Consider the following 17,122-nt stretch of genomic DNA (forward strand, 5'->3'; position numbering starts at 1 on the left):
CCATCCATGCACATATCATAATGCAACCATGGTCATGATCATTTGGAAAATACCTGGCTGCAAAATTACCTGCGTACAACTCATAGGGGCTTTTACATCCAACAGAAGTATGGCAACAAGATGGTTGGGAAGCCTTTGGAAGATTTTCGGTGTTTTTGCTTATTTTTTGAAAACATTTGATCTTCCTTCAAATAGCTTCTACCATAGCAACCTCTCAGACTTTTTGCAAACTACCACTGACTCACAAAACTTGCTTTTTTTGGTCAAAAGTGACAATTTATTCTAAGTATTTTGGGATAAATATAATTTGAAGTTTTGCTGCCATCACCACAAAATGATAAACTTAGAGTTCTTATACTAATGTTATCTTATTGTAAGAGGAGATAATATAAGATACAGGCTGTTTCTCTTTAGAAAAATGTACATCAACAAATCTCCTTCTGGGTGCTTCATCACAAAATGATTGTCACCAATATTGCTCATTCCTTTTGTTTTATATGTTTGTTTGTTATCTCCTTTTCCTCTTTTTTTTTTTCTGCCTACTGTCACCTGCCTTTCTCTTCTCTTAAACCCCCTTCCCCCAAGTTCTCTCTGTTTTTTGGTCACTTTTCTAATAAGAAGGAGCCTAGTTAGTCTTATATTTCCTTCTGACTACTGCAGCCATGTATTCTTTCATCGTAGGGATATGGTTTGGGTATTTGTTATGCCACAGTTGGTGATAACTCAGAGGATAGGAGATTCTTTGCATTCTCCAACTGGTCTGCTGGGGGGAAAAAAAGAGCAAATACTGAGAGTCCTGCATATTTTTTGTGTTTCAAAGTCAACAGAAGTGAAAATGATTGTGAGCTGGATAGTTTGTAAGGGATTTGGGGTGGAGATGGTGATGTGGAAGAGCCCTCATTGGCAATGGTTTTCTGGAGTTTTAAGCAAGAGATCTTCCAGCTCTGCTTGGAGGTGGAAACCGAGACCTGCAAGTAAAGCATGTGTTCTACCATTAAGGCCTTGTTATAGTATTGCCTGAAGAATTCATGTACAACAGCAATCTTCCTCCCAGCTTTTCTAGTTTAGTTCATAAATCATGCTGACTGGATATGGGAATATAAATAACTGTAGAAAACATGTCTCCAGTTCATTTGTAAAACTGACCATCCTATTGAACTCTGCTTGATAACAATTTTTGAGGAAGAAAATTGCAGCCATTATAGACATGTATAAAATTCAATGACATGAAAACAAAACATTCTGGAGAACACCCCAAAGAACAAATAAAGATGGACACACATGATTAGCAGCACTTTGTCAGCTGGTTTTAAGGTTACACGATAAGTGCCAAGTCATATTTCACATCATACTGTATTAATATTATTTGTTAGATTTATATCTTGCCTTTCTTCAGAGAGCTTCAGGTGGCTTATATGAGGGTCTTTATTTTGCCTCCAGAATAGCAACCCAGTGAAGGAGCTTGTGCTGAGACTCTGGGTCAAAGACACTCCAATGAATTTCCATGACTAAGGGAAGACTTGAACCTGGGTCTTGCTGATTGTAGTTCAACCCCTTAACCACAACACCACAGTGGCTTATGTGGAAAGTCAAAGGTCTGAGACATTGGGAGGGGAAGGAATGGGCAGAAAGAAGTCTTCTGCACAGCCTAAAATCCACTGAGGTTCTATGTTCCATTTCTGTACAGAGTATGAAAGAGAACAAGAGAAGGAGAGAAGCATATGAGCTTGAGCAAATAACATGTTTTGCAGATTGTTAATTGTTTCACTTATAGCTCATATATTCTCACTTGCAATTTACTTAATAAAATGTTGACAAAAGTATATTTATTCACTTGACAAATGATAGAACACATTTTTTAAATTGTTAGGAGGAAATTGATTTTTTATAGTCAAAAACATTGGTGGGGGGTAGCATGTCCATCCACAACTATCAGAGGATGAATGCCATAGAAGCCAATGTATATATAAACTTAATTTGTTCTCTAATTTTCTTTAGCAGTGAGAAAGACAAGAAATTAAAATGATGGTGCCAAGGAGGTTTTTGGTTTTTTTTAATGTTAACGGCTTGGCATAATGATCCAACATGAATTTGTTTTCAATATCATTTTTATGGCTCAGGTAAGGGAAAAAAAATGTAATGTTTTAAAGACCAGAGAGAGAGAGAGAGAGAGAGAGAGAGAGAGAGAGAGAGAGAGAGAGAGAGGGAAACAAAAGATAGGGAACAATTTAAGGATTAGTATTTACTTCATCAAATGTGAAAATAAAACTGATATCTTCACTTGGCAGGTTACAGGTGGGTATAGCAAATATATATAAGTGAATTCAGTGAATTGCACTATTTTATGGCTTAATAAACCATCCTAGAATGTCTAGTTGTCATCTTATTCATTTCAAAAAGAGTTCCTTTCCCAGGTTATATATTGGATTCCAGCCTAAATATATGCAAAAGAACAGTGACCATTCACAGCAGGGCTGATTGATATTATCTCATCACACATGGAGTGAACAGAAAACAAAAAAGCAAAATCAGTGCTGACAAAATTTTTGACTCAAGAGTTCCAAGTTAAAAAAAAAAGGAGGGGGGAGATAAGACTTTCCCAACAGGGAAGATGCCTCCTAAGTAAAAATAGGGAGGTTCAGAATTTCTGAAGTCAGCTGTATTACTTATACCTCATAATATAATGTAATAAGGATGAGACACAATATAAAGTAACTGTAACTGTAATGTAATAAAAGTGATATGTGTTGCTATGTCCATCCAGAACTGGCCTATTTCAATAAAAACGTCCATTTAACTAATTTGTGAGCTGAGGTGGCAATAATCCCTTCGGGTATGTACAAGGGAAAGGAGGAAAGATCATTCCAAGGCAGTAGATGGAACTTCGGGCACCGCAACTACAAAGCGCGATCCAGCAGCCCCCGTCCCCCTCCCCCGCAGGTTTTGCGGCAGAGAGTCTTGGGCCTGCAGGGGGCAACGTAGAGCTGGGGCGAAGCGAACGCACCATTCCCCGCCACCCTATGTGACGTCAAACGGGGGTCTCCAGGCAACTGGACTCCAAACAGCGCGGCTGCGCTTCCTTCGGCCTTGGTAGCGCGGAGGGCGACCGGCCGGGTTCGGGCAGCAACACCAGCCCTGAGGCGGCGGGGGGCGCGGCAAGCAGGACGGGCACAACTATGGCGCTACCGCTCCTGCCCGGGAACTCTTTTAACAGGAATGTAAGTAATGTTGATTGAGGTCCAACGGCAACCAGGGGCTCCCTAAGTTTAGGTTACAGAATGTTTTGTGGGGATGCCTGTCCACGTGTGTAAACTTCGTTCTGGAAACTGATTCTGAATGCCCCACAACTGCCGTCCACCAAAATAAAGAATCTCTTCCCTCCAGAAGCTAAACTCAGAGTCTCCCTTTGATCAGGTCTCAGACTATTTATAGGATTCTCCAACATGGTACAATCCCGTCTTGCTTCCTGGACCTGCGCCATCTGGGTAAAGAGGAGGCTAAACCTGATTTCTGGGAATCCTTTCTAGAAATGTGGTGAGATAACAGGAGCTGTGTGCACCTAGGGGAGGGAGAAAGTGGATGAATCAGTTTTTTTTAATTTCTACCCTTCTTTCACTGTTGAAATTGGCAGAATAATGTGTAGCCTGCCTTTCTTCAGTAACTTTCTGATACAAGGAGATGACCTATACTGATCTTACAGCTGACTGGCAGTAGATCTTCAGTAAATTTCATTCCTTGCCCTGCTACTCATCTACACATATGTAAACATATTTTATATTAAAAAACCCCACATACTTCAGTAATCTTACCCTTATTAATATTTGAATTTACCAAAAGTGTAGCTGTCCACTCTTTCAGTCTGTGTAAAACATTAAGGTGCATGGTACAATTAAACATAGTTTAATAGTTTCTTAAGTCATTATTGCGTATTTGTCTGTAATGTATGCCATCATTAAAATGCATGTGTATGTTTTCATGGAGCATGTCCAAATATATTTGCATTGTTATCAACAGAAGTACCACTTTACATCTGCAAAGTCAGGTGTGTGTTTTGTTACATGATAAATTTTGGCATTAGCTCTTGTGAAATGAAGGCACACTACTAAGATAATTATTTCTATTTCTATGACATTAATCCACTCAGTAAGTCTTATTCAATAAAGGATAGATTTATATCACCATTCTATTTTGTTCTTAGCTTTTAATTTAAGATTATGTCAATTTTGAGTATCTTTTGTTAGTTTTTTCTTTTTGTTGTGGCTCCAGATTTTAAAAGACAGTTTTCTTGGTTTTTATAAGACTTTGTTTATTTAGCATATACATTATAATGAACTAATAGATGTTTACATGTGTTTCTACCGGGACCTTGGTGATGAATTATTATCCAAGCAGATATTTACCTTCATTTTTTTCTTTGGACAAAAGGTGTTCATATGCTCTGTAACCATCCTTCAGGCATTTAGCCCCTTTGGTTGGACATGGCAGCAGCTGACTTGATCAGGCAGAGTAGGAAGGAAAAGCAGAGTACGCACCCCAGGCTTTTCTTTCCCCTTTGCCTGGTCAAGCCAGCCATCACCTTTCCATTGTTGTTTGGTGTGTAGATAGAATTTGAGGGAGGATGATGTAGTCCTAAGGGTAGTATATGTACTGTTGAAGTTCATTACTGCTATTGACTTTTGTGAAATATTTTCCAAGAGGCCATTTACACGTTGAAACAGCTACCACTTCCTTCTACCACCCAAAGGTTTAGAGCACTTTGATGGTGACCCAAACTCCATCATCTTTTCTTCTTCTGAACTTGAAATGCTGTGGACATGCAGTTTCACCTTGAGCCAATGAACACTTCTAGCTGACCAATGCAAGAGTGCAAGAAATTACAGATCACTACCCTCTGAGCTTCTGTGCTAAAAAAAGAAAAAGAAAAAAGTCCAGGTCCTTTCTCCATATTAAAAGAAAATAAAAGAAATGGTTACCCTAACTCCATCATTTTCAGTTTATGCTTAGTGCATTTATTTGTTTGTTTCTCCCCCACCCACCAAAAAAGGGAGAAAGCTGACTGCAACGTCATTGCTTCTCCTGGATTTAAAAATCTCTTCCAAGCTGTGATGGTGAAATGGCAGCATATCAGCATTTCGCAGTCAGGCTCTTTCTTCAGTAGCTTTAAGCCTGGTTGTATGCTATTGCAGTGGCTTGAATAAGGGAGACACATGCTAAGTGATACCTGTAGACATGCAGGCATCTGGAAAAGTTGTATTGAGGCCAGGAGCCAGGAGGCAGGATGAGGTGGGAGTTTCCAGCAGTGGGAGAACAAACTACCCCAGAGCTGCAGCTTTGGAAAGAAAAAAAACTAGCTTTATTTCAGTTTCAGATAAACTGTATTGGAGGCAGAAAATAAATGACTCTGTTCTTAAAGTCAGGAAACATTGTGCAGCTGCACAAGTGCAGAGCTGATTCTAAAGCACACAAAGCCCTTGTCTGAAAATGTCTTACAGACAGTATCCAGTGGATAGGAGGACATTTTTACAGTTACTGTTGTGGGTGAAGATAGCTGTACTATTTCTCCTTTTTGCAGTTTTGTAAAGACCTAATATATAAAATGCATTATAGGAGCACTTGACAAATAAGTTCTTTTAAGGAGTGAAAACTATGATCATACTGTACTACAATATATTAAATGCTGGTCTCAACAGTTTGTCTAGAAAAAGCAGCTATAGGAAGGCTTTGATCTAAATTGGAACCACAATGTTGATTTTCTTCTGAAAATCAATACATCCCCTCCCATCCATCTGCTATTACCAAAAATATTCTGGTGCTAATCTAAACCAGGATCTCATGTGAGCACTTTTCTGAAAAAAGGAAAGAGCATTCTTAACATGTAACATGACTTGTCATTGTCACTAGTTTAATCAGAGTCTGAGGACTCTTTGATAGAAGTCGTAGCTAGTAATCAGCTCTGCTACAAATCCCCTCTTTGCATTCATAATTCATACACCTCTGCTTTGCCAGTGGTGAATGGACTCTGCATCATGCAGTCTTGTCCCACCTTTAAATGTGGCTGAAAATATACAACACTTCAGCACTGATAATAGAACTGGTTACTATGCAGGTTCCTTCCGAGTCCTCGGTTCCAGGACCTTCTTGCTGCTTCAGTCCTACAGATGCATGGCCTTTCTGCTGGAGCATTGAGTGTGCTGTAAGATCTGGAACTCTGTTCTGAAAAGAAAAAAATCTAATTTCCTTACTAACTTTTCTGAAGTTGGTGAAGACCTTCCCGCTTAGGGTTTCATTTAAAATATTACTCCTGATTTTTATTTAAATGAAATTGCTTTTTAAATATTTTTATTGCTGTTGAGTTATTCTCCTGCTATTGTTGTTTTTCTCTTGTGAGCTTTCTAAAACTTTGTGGAGGAAAGGCAGGATAGATATGTTTTAAATAAATGAATAAATAAAGCAAGCATGCTTTCAGAACGGTTTAAATATCCAACACTTTTTACCTTTTATTTGTTAAAATTATGTTATTTAAAGTTTAACTGTTTTTAACTTCACTTTTTATACATTTTGAGATATCTTTCTTGAAATGAAAAGCAGTCTAAAAATAATTAAATACATGTTAGGTTAAAAATACTGTGTTCAATTCAGATGGTTTTGGGAAAAGACATATTATGCCATTTCATTGCCTCATCAAGAAATTAGTGGAATTATTTAGCAGATGAGATTAATGAAACTACAGTAAAGCTTTAGTTTAGTGAATCTTAATTCAGTGGACTTTAGAATCCACCAAACATATTTTTACTTTGATATTGCCCACATTTAACAGATTAACGGTTGTTAAAATGAAGGTTGTTCATTAAATTGAGGTTTTACTGCAAATGATGCCATATATATCAAATATGTAATTATGTAAATTGACATAAATGTTGTAATTCAACTTCAGATTTAATGGAATCCCCACTCCCCCGGTAATTTGAGGTGTTACTGTATTTCAGAGCAGATGTTATTCAGTGCAGGGCAGGTATTTAATAACCAGTGAGCTGTGTGCAACCCTTTCTTTCTGAGGCTTTGGGACAGCTTCTAGAACGACTTTAATTTGCTGGTGGAAATCATTAGCAATTTGATTTGACTCTAGCCTCATTTTGGTGTGGCCCTCAACTTACCAAAGACTGAGTGTAGCCCTTGGACCAAACCTTGTTGCTTACCTTACGTAGGGAAATATATCTAAATAACAACTTGACCAAATGTTTGGTATAAAAAGTTTAAATTAAAATTGATTTTATCATTATTTTGCCATTATTAATAATGTTTTATGGATTTGAACATGTCAGGTTTTTATTCTTAAAATTGTTTTGTATATTTTTAAAAAGTTGTCTTACTTTCTTTGTTTTCTAAATATATTTATTTCATTTTGACTGCAGCTAGGAAAAGAAAAGTTCCATAAGTCTCAACACTGGAGTTACTGCAATAAGGTTTCTATGTTGGTGGGAGAAAACAAACCTGGAATAGGAGGTGAACCTTTGCTTGGACAAAAACTAAAACCAAAGTATAGTGTATTTCCTAGAGGTATTGGAAGTGATGCACCTTCATGGGTAGCATTTGATAAACAGGTACATTGTAACTGATTTGTTTATTCACCTACTGATTTGCTGCTGTGTTTTTTGTTTGTTGTTTTCAGTAATGAATTGGATCCTAAAATAAGTCAACTCAAAACATTAAGGAGGAAAGTTTATTGCACTCCATAAAAAGTTTTTGGGAGAGCCAGAGATTGGCCATTGTGCATCAGATAGGATGAAGTAGAGGAGCTTCTAATGAGGAAGAGAATAATCCAAAATTGGTGGAAATCTTTGCTATTGTGTTATTGAAATCTGGCCAGGCTGCTAGACAAATTCTATGCCATTAGACTGTGCACACAAAAAACATTTTGGAAGTTGGGGGACATGCAGAGATGGACTGTGGGGACTGTTGTCTAAGATTTTCATAACAGAATTCACAAGCCAAATCTTCTAGAGCTTATAAGTATAATGTATAAGTAAATTCTAGTGTGTGTGGGTGGATGGGTGGGTGTTCACATGTTATTTGTATAATTAAAGGTTGCTGTACAATCCAGCATTGCAGTTTGTTACACAAATTTATTCAGATGAAAGAGGTGAATTAAGAAACCCAGCCCAATTGACCAGATATTCTTTCTTTTTACTCGCTTCATCTCTGCTACTGATTTATTCTCCTGAATTCATTAACAAATCTGTTATCCTAGATACACTGGTTGTGCAAATACGCTTGGCATACATTTGCTATTTCATAGATTTTATGAATTTTATAAATATTAGTTGTTTCTCCAGGGTCACCCCATCCTGTGCAATAAATATTAGCCTGGGGTTTTGACTATAAAGTTCTAACCTAAAATAATTTAAACTATGAATTTAGAAAATCCTAGTTCAACTCGCACAGTACCATGTATGAAATTAGTATCTTAGAAATCCACTGTCCCTCAACCTCTGGTTTGTCATCTATAAAATTAAGGTAATATTGATCTAACCTGCAAAATTATTGTGGGGTTACATAAATTATGGTTCTATCACAAATAATATTTCTGTACCTTCAAACCCTAGTTTGGATGGTTGGAAACAGACTGTTACGTTTCCTGTGATTAGCAAGCCCTCTAATCCAGGATTGCTAAACACAGCTTAATCTAGTTTACTGTCTTGCTTTTCAGATCTTGCTACAATCACACACTCTAATTACAAACTACTAGATAACAGTGGAAAAGGGCTATCACCCTCCTATCCGTGCTTGTTTCCAAAACGTGTTTGGTTGGCCATGTGTTACACAGAATGCTGGACAAGATAAGCCTTTAGGCAGATCCTGTAGGTCTTCTTATTTTCTTATATAGACATTTATAATCCAGCATTTAAGAGTTGTATCATATGAAGTGGTTACATACTATTCCTTTTGTTCCTAATTTTATATTTTCAAGAAATATGCAAATACAAGAATTAAGATGACTAGAGAAAGGGTTGCATTTAGTGCATTCTAGTAATACATACAATGATGATCTTAGTTTTCTGTTTGTGTAATGCTTGCCACAAGAATGTAATGCTTGCAGCATGATCTACAAACTAGTTCAGCCAAAGTGCTTTCAAGTTAAATCATTTCTCAGTCTGAAGAAACCTGTGGGGCAGAATTAATATAAATCCAAATATAGTTACTTAACTGGACTGTGGATTAGGATGTTAAATAGTTAAGTCACATATGGGAAAATTCATGCTTGAAAATGTTCCTTGTAAAACATGTTCATTAAATTATATTGTCCAAGCAAGCCAAACATAATGCAGTTTCCAGAGTGCCCCCCAGGATCTGGCTAATCTCCATTCTCTCTGTCTCCCACCATCTTTTTTCCCCTTGATATAGAACTTCTATTAATTTTATTGAAAGAGAGAGGATAAACATCAGCACATATATGCCAAACACCAGCAGATGGTGTTAAATTGTTTCCAAAGCTATATGCTTACAAGAAATAAGAGCATTTCAAAAGTTCAGAGATTTGAATTACCAGAAAGTATCTCCTTGCTAATATGAACATTTTTCTTGATGAGGCTTATGATTGTTTCCATTTGATATTGGTAATGCTAGCTGCACAATCAGTGTTTAATTAACTATGTACAGCCTGTCTAATTAGGAGATTAAATCTATTCATTAAGGGTAAGTTCAGGCGAGATTTTACCTTTCATAATCTTTTTCTTGCCTACACAGCTGCTGTCCCTCTATCTTGGTAGCAGAACATGTTTTGGCACTCTTTCAGTAAGACATGCTAAAGGATTTCTTCCTTCCTGCAGTGTGCCATCCTGACTGCACACATTACAAAAATAAATGCTATCATATTAAGGCAATTTTAATTAATAGATTTTCCGATGCACATTACAAAGCCAGAAAATGTTCAGAGCAACATTTTTGCAGTATCAGGGGAATCAGATAGCATGACATTCAACAGAGTTCCTTTTTTTTTTTAATAAAGTTTATTATTTCTATAGTCATGTCTAACAATTAAAAAAGATGTTGACCTCTGGCATTTTCTGTTGATTTTGCCTGCCTGCCTGCCTTTCTTTCTTTCCATGAATAGGAAGATATAATACTGATTGCCTTTCTAAGATTGTTGAGCTATCTGCTGTATCCCAATGCTCAACCAAGATGATAGAGTAGGCATTGGCTGAGATGGTGAAAATGGCCAATCCTGTAGCCTTTCTTGACAAATTAAAAATGATAATAATTGGAATGTTATTACACTCAGTTCAACCACAGAGTCACTGGGTAGAATTAAGCAAGATAGTACTTCTTAGCTTCATTAGGAACACTCACATGTAAGGACTTCTGGGGAAGAAATGGTGAAATGAAGACAGCCGATGACTGGGGTGGAATGAAGAGCCAGCAAATAGATAGGCTCTTCGTAACTCCTCTCTGGACAAAGAGAGGAGCTGAGATTGCCCACAGGTGCTCCATACAGTTGCTCCTTGTGAGGAGACCACAAGATAGCAGTCTCTGGTGGGTTTAGAGCTCTGGGAGATGAGGGAATAGCCATCTTGCTCAAACCATTTTAAGGACACTGGGTTTGCCTCCTTTTGGAAATTGCTTGTTAACTGCTTTTCACCTATTAGGAACCTTTGGATCGACATTGTACAGCACTGGGTGAGTTTCATTCAATCCTTAGTGAAAGAAGTTTTAAATACAAGTTTAAGGATTTTTTTTTAAAAAAAAAACTTTTAGAATAAACAGCAAAAAGGTGATTAGAACTTTGATTTTGGAAGTTTGGGTCCAGATGGAGTTGAAATAAGATTTTGGAATTGATTATGACAAATGTGAAAAATAAATAAATAAATAAATAAATAAGAATCTTTCCCATGGGAAAATGCTTTTGTTTTGAATTCTCATTAAAAAAATAATAATAGGATGAGACTTTGAAGGTTGGACACTAGAGGGAACCAGAAGGAACTAAAATGTATAATTAAAGTAGAACACTTAAAATTGGCTTATTAATACAGAATGAAGGAAAATATTTTAACATTGGACATATTGAAGGATATTGTTGAACAATGGGCCCAGAAGTTAATTCTAAGAGTGTCTGCCTCTATGTATACTATGTTTAAAAGATGTTATGAAAGAGGAACAAGTTTCACCTGACAAGACTGAGACTGATCTGAAAGTGGATTTAAAATGACAGGCTACAAGAATGAGATGGAAAAAGATGCTACATTGGACATAAAAAAGAAACCGGTTGATGTCTTAATAATTAAAAGGGATTTACAAATAACAAACCAAGAGAGTGACCTGGATATTTTCCTATACTGGATTTACAAAACAGGCTTGTTAAGGCTTTGAAGAATTTTGTGAGAAGGGACAAAGAAAAAATGAAAAATCAAGTTCTAGGACATTATTTGAAGGACTGAAGATCAAGATTGTTAAAAGTAAAAGGAAGGAATATAAAGTTGGTTTATTTGGTCAAGGTTAAAATAGATATGTTGTTGTCTCTGGTAACCTTTAATGAACTTATGCTGATCAAGACTGAAACGATGAGGCTATAAGAATTTGTTTATAGATAAGAGATGGGATATGGGAAGAAGAGATAATTTGTTGTATTTTAAGAGAAGGTGATAAGTTACTAAAATTGTTTATACGTGATGAATGGGGAAGTCATTTCTTTATATATTTCTTTTCTTTCTCTTTACTATATTATTTTTCTTTCTTTTCTATTTTTCTTTTTCTTTTTTTCTTTTCTGCACTATTTTTCTTTTTATTGTTTTCTTTTTTTAGTTTGTATTAGTTTTTATTTTTGTAATTGTAATTTTTAATAAAATTAGTATTAAAAAAAGGAACACTCACATGTATCCTATAGTAATCCATTACATTTACACTATACACTTGTACAGTTATCAGTTTAGCATTATGTTCTAATAATACTAATGTGATATTATTTTGGAACTGTTGTTCATAAACTGGACCAACACTACTTTTTTTCAAACTAAAACATATATATTATTAACATGCAGAACTTACAGACTATAAAACTATAAGAACATAACTTTGGTTTGTTCAACCATGTTCATGAGTGACATTCCTATGTTATTTGTGTAAATCTGAATGTAAGAACCTGGATAAGTAATTTATTGTATAATCTAATCACTTCAAGGGTTATGATCACATAAAAGATCAGTAAAACTAATTTAAAATATTTCCATAATTAAATACAAAATGGTATAGTTCTTTGTTGGAATCCAACTTTTCCATCACATGTATATATATATTGCTTTGTACACATGTATATATATATAGCTTTTTTTTTGGTTCATTTAAATTCTTGCTTACAACAGAGTTGAACTGATTTTGGGGGTGGTCAATCTGTGCTTTTTATATAGGTATTGTCTTTTGATGCGTATTTTGATGAAGAAGTTCCTGACAAAAATCAAGAGCTATACAGAATAAGACATTGTAAAATATATTTCTATCTTGAAGATGACACAATTCAGGTGGTTGAACCCCAGATGAAGAATAGTGGAATTCCACAAGGTATTTTATATCTGTGTTATTATAAATGTTCTTTCTTCTGTTTTGAGAGTTATAAGTTGTTTCTTTTGCTTGCCTAATAAATTTTTTGATAGTCAAGAACCAGTTAAATATTATGTTGAGGTTCAGCCACAGTATAAAATTTAATGGTGTAGGCCACAGCCATCCATTGTTTAGCAACTGGTTTAACATCAGCTAAACTAAATGGAATTGCACACAGAGCAATTCTTAAAGTTCTCACCCTATTTGATACCCAATCTGGGAAACTGTAAAACTGTTTTTGTGTTCCTATGTACATGTAGTTTTTATTATAGTTTCTTACCAACTATAGGAAAAATAGAACATGATCATTTTAAACCTTTCCCTACTTTTATAAAAAATGTTTTTAAAGCAAAAAGTAAAATCATATAAGCATTCAAGGTAAACTAGTTCAAAGAACTAAATCAGGATTAACAAAAATGTATGTAAACTGGATCAGGGCCAAATTCCAGAGCTGAACTACCATATCAAAAACTATATGAATCAGATAACAGTTTGGACTTGAGATGAATGATACAAACTTTAAAGGTACAGTATATTCACTTCTTTATAACTTTTCCAGAGTCTAAATATATTAGCACAGTGGTAAGAAGAAACATGACATGTGAGCATAGATTTTATACGTATAATATGATCCCCTGTTAACTGAATCCCAGCTAACATTCTTTGGCACTGAAATGTTGTGTTCCTCTTGAGAATTTACTTTCTGGTGTACTAGATAGTCCAGAGCACAGTTAAGACAGGCTGGCCAACTTTCCTTAGGTCAGCCAGTTTTAGAGAGAAAGGCGTGACCTGCTGGGAGTTCCTGGAGGCCAGCTGGATAAAAAGCAATCGGGTACATAAGGCCTCAGTCATTTCTGCCAGCTTCCATGAATCACTGATTGTCTTAAGGCATTTGATGTTCTCAGGTGCTTTAGAATATGCCCTCTGGAAGGTTCCCCTTGAGATTTGAACAGCCCTCACCCTACTGGTGTTTCAAAGGGGCCTGAAGACTGACTTGTTGGCCAGCCTTTGGCAAGGGTGATTGAAACCCCCTCTAGATTGTGGGAGTTGTTTTTTTCTTTGTTCCCCTCCAGTTTTGTCATATTTGCCACCTTTACTCTTTATTTTTTGTTTTCTTGTTGTTTCCTTACTTTTAAATGTTTTAACAATTTGTAAACCATCCAGAGTTGCTGGGAGTCAGGCAGCATATACATTATCATCATCATCATCATCACTGTCATCAGCATCTCTGTATACATTCATGGAATATAATTTATTTAGCAATTAATTCTTCTCAGTGGATTTGCATGGTAAACAGTTTCACTGATTTGAGCTTCTCTGCAAAATATCCAGCAGTATGTTGTCATGATGAATTTAATGTTACACATTTACATCTGCTTTTTGCAATTTATTGGTTTATGAGTTTAGGTTATAATTTCCACAGTTTTTTCATAATCTGGAATTGAGGAAGCTCAGAATTGCTGGAAGAAAAGCATATGTAATGAACTAATTACTGGAACTATTATGCAAAAATACATTTGGGTGGTGCAATACATGCATTAGGTCCATGAATATTTTTTTCCAGACATTGTTTACATAAAGTATTTATGGAACTCAAAGTTTTGGTCTGTTTGCTGAATATTTATACAACATCTCTTCAGTTAGACTGATGTCAGGTATTGTGCAATAATCAGTCATATCTTTATTGAAGTAGGGTTCAGGGCAAAACCTTCTCTTTGCTTGTTTTTGCCTACCAGCACCAGCCCATTTCTTTTCAGGTACAAAATTTAACTCCATGGAAAATAGGGAAGGAAGAATGGATGAGTATTTACAATAATTTATTTTAAAAGGATGATTTTCCCAGGATAAAAGTGCTAATTTTAAACATATTACATGTTAAATTTAACATGTATTGTTGTTGTTGTTTAGTCGTTAAGTCGTGTCCGACTCTTCGTGACCCCATGAACCATATTGCGCCAGGCCTTCCTGTCCTTCACTGCCTCCCTGAGTTTGCTCAGTTTCATGCTCATTGCTTCAGTGATGCTATCTAACCATCTCATCCTCTGCCGTCCTCTTCTCCTTTTGCCTTCAATCTTTCCCAGCATCAGGGTCTTCTCCAAAGAGATCTCTCTTCGCATTAGGTGACCAAAATATCTGAGCTTGAGCTTCATTATCGATCCTTCCAATGAGCAATCAGGGTTGATTTCCTTTAAGATTGACTGGTTTGACCTCCTAGCAGTCCAGGAGACTCTCAAGAGTCTTCTCCAGCACCACAGTTCAAAGGCATCAATTCTTCGGCGCTCGGCCTTTTTATGGTCCAGCTCTCACAGCCATACATTACTACTGGAAAAACCATAGCTTTGACTATGCGGATCTTTGTCGGCAAGGTGACGTCTCTGCTTTTTAATATGCTATCTAGGCTTGCCATAGCTTTCCTCCCAAGGAGCAAGCGTCTTTTAATTTCATGGCTGCAGTCTCCGTCTGCGGTGATCTTGGAGCCCAAATAAATGAAGTCTGTTACTGCTTCCATTTCTACCCCTTCTATTTGCCAGGAATTGATGGGTCCAGATGCCATGATCTTAGTTTTTTTATGTTGAGTTTCAAGCCAGCTTTTGCACTCTCCTCTTTCACCCTCATCAAGAGGCTCTTTAGTTCTTCTTCACTTTCTGCCATTAGGGTGGTATCGTCCGCATATCTGAGGTTGTTGATGATTCTCCCTGCAATCTTAATTCTGGCTTGTGATTCTTCCAGCCTGGCATTTCTCATGATGTACTCTGCATATAGGTTAAATAAGCAGGGTGACAGTATACAGCCTTGTCGTACACCTTTCCCTATTTTGAACCAATCGGTTGTTCCATGACCGGTTCTAACTGTTGCTTCTTGGCCCGCATACAGATTTCTCAGGAGACAGGTAAGGTGGTCTGGAATTCCCATCTCTTTAAGAATTTGCCACAGTTTGTTGTGATCCACACAATCAAAGGCTTTTGCATAGTCAATGAAGCAGAAGTAGATATTTTTCTGGAACTCTCGTGCTTTCTCCATGATCCAGCGAATGTTGGCGATTTGATCTCTAGTTCCTCTGCCTCTTCGAAACCCAGCTTGTACATCCGGTAGTTCTTGGTTCATGTATTGCTGAAGCCTAGCTTGTAGGATTTTGAGCATAACCTTGCTAGCATGTGAAATGAGTGCAATTGTGCGATAGTTTGAGCATTCTTTGGTGTTGCCCTTCTTTGGAATTGGAACGTAAACTGACCTTTTCCAATCCCGTGGCCACTGTTGCGTTTTCCAAACTTGCTGGCATATTGAGTGCAGCACTTTAACACCATCATCTTTTAGTATTTTAAATAACTCAGCTGGAATACTGTCATCTCCACTAGCTTTGTTGTTAGCAATGCTTCCTAAGGCCCACTTGACTTCACTCTCTAGGATGTCTGGCTCAAGGTCAGTGATCACACCAGTGTGGACATCAGGGACATTAAGATCTTTCTTGTATAGTTCTTCTGTGTATTCTTGCCACCTCTTCTTAATCTCTTCTACTTCTGTTAGGTCCCTGCCTTTTTGTCCTTTATCATGCCCATCTTTGCACTAAACGTTCCTTTCATATCTCCAATTTTCTTGTAGAGATCTCTAGTCTTCCCCATTCTATTGTTTTCCTCAATTTCTTTGCATTGTTCATTTAAGAAGGCCTTCTTATCTCTCCTGGCTATTCTCTGGAAATCTGCATTCAGTTGCTTATATCTTTCCCTTTCACCCTTGCTTTTTGCATTCCTTCTTTCCACAGCTATTTGTAAAGCCTCATCAGACAGCCATTTTGCTTTCTTGCATTTCTTTTTCTTTGGGATGGTTTTAGTTGCTGCCTCCTGTACAATGTTACGGACCTCCGTCCATAGTTCTTCAGGCACTCTGTCTACCAAATCTAATCCTCTAAATCTATTCATCACCTTCACTGTGTACTCACAAGGAATATGATCTAAGTCATACCTGAGTGGTCTAGTGGTTTTCCCTACATTCTTCAATTTAAGCCTAAATTTTGCAGTAAGAAGCTCATGATCTGAGCCACAGTCAGCTCCTGGTCTTGTTTTTGCTGTCTGTATAGAGCTTCTCCATCTTTGGCTGCAAAGTATATAATCAATCTGGTTTCGGTATTGACCATCTGGTGATGTCCATGTGTAGAGTCGTCTCTTGTGTTGTTGGAAAAGAGTGTTTGCTATGACTAGCTTGTTCTCTTGACAGAACTCTATTAGCCTTTGCCCTGCTTCATTTTGTACTCCAAGGCCAAACTTGCCTGTTATTCCGATTACTCCTTGACTTCCTACTTTAGCATTCCAATCCCCTATGAGGAAAAGGACATCTTTTTGGTGCTAGTTCTAGAAGGTGTTGTAGGTCTTCATAGAAGCGGTCAACTTCAGCTTCTTCAGCATCAGTGGTTGGGGCATAGACTTGGATGACTGTGATATTGAATGGTTTGCCTTGGATACGCACTGAGATCATTCTGTCGTTTTTGAGGTTGTACCCCATTACTGCCTTTCCCACTCTCTTATTCACTATGAGTGCA

At 37.0% G+C, this 17,122-nt stretch overlaps 1 protein-coding gene across 2 annotated transcripts in view; it reads left to right on the forward strand.

Moving 5' to 3' along the window:
• The first annotated feature begins 3,024 nt into the window (after positions 1-3,024).
• The window catches only part of EFHC2 (EF-hand domain containing 2), a 61,843-nt gene continuing 47,745 nt past the window's right edge, over positions 3,025-17,122 (forward strand). Inside the window, exons 1-3 of one of the 2 annotated variants that reach the window (XM_088144735.1) lie at positions 3,025-3,218; positions 7,413-7,601; positions 12,399-12,549. In XM_088144735.1, coding sequence (XP_088000861.1) covers positions 3,177-3,218; positions 7,413-7,601; positions 12,399-12,549 — 382 coding nt within the window. In that variant the 5' untranslated portion in view covers positions 3,025-3,176. The remainder of the gene's footprint in view (positions 3,219-7,412; positions 7,602-12,398; positions 12,550-17,122) is intronic. The other variant, XM_088144736.1, reaches the window with a different exon arrangement.

The sequence above is a fragment of the Python bivittatus genome, unplaced genomic scaffold (genome assembly GCF_059951505.1).
Source record: "Python bivittatus isolate LINGU-HERP-01145 unplaced genomic scaffold, Pbiv_v1 ctg000350_np1212, whole genome shotgun sequence".
Lineage (NCBI taxonomy): Eukaryota > Metazoa > Chordata > Lepidosauria > Squamata > Pythonidae > Python > Python bivittatus.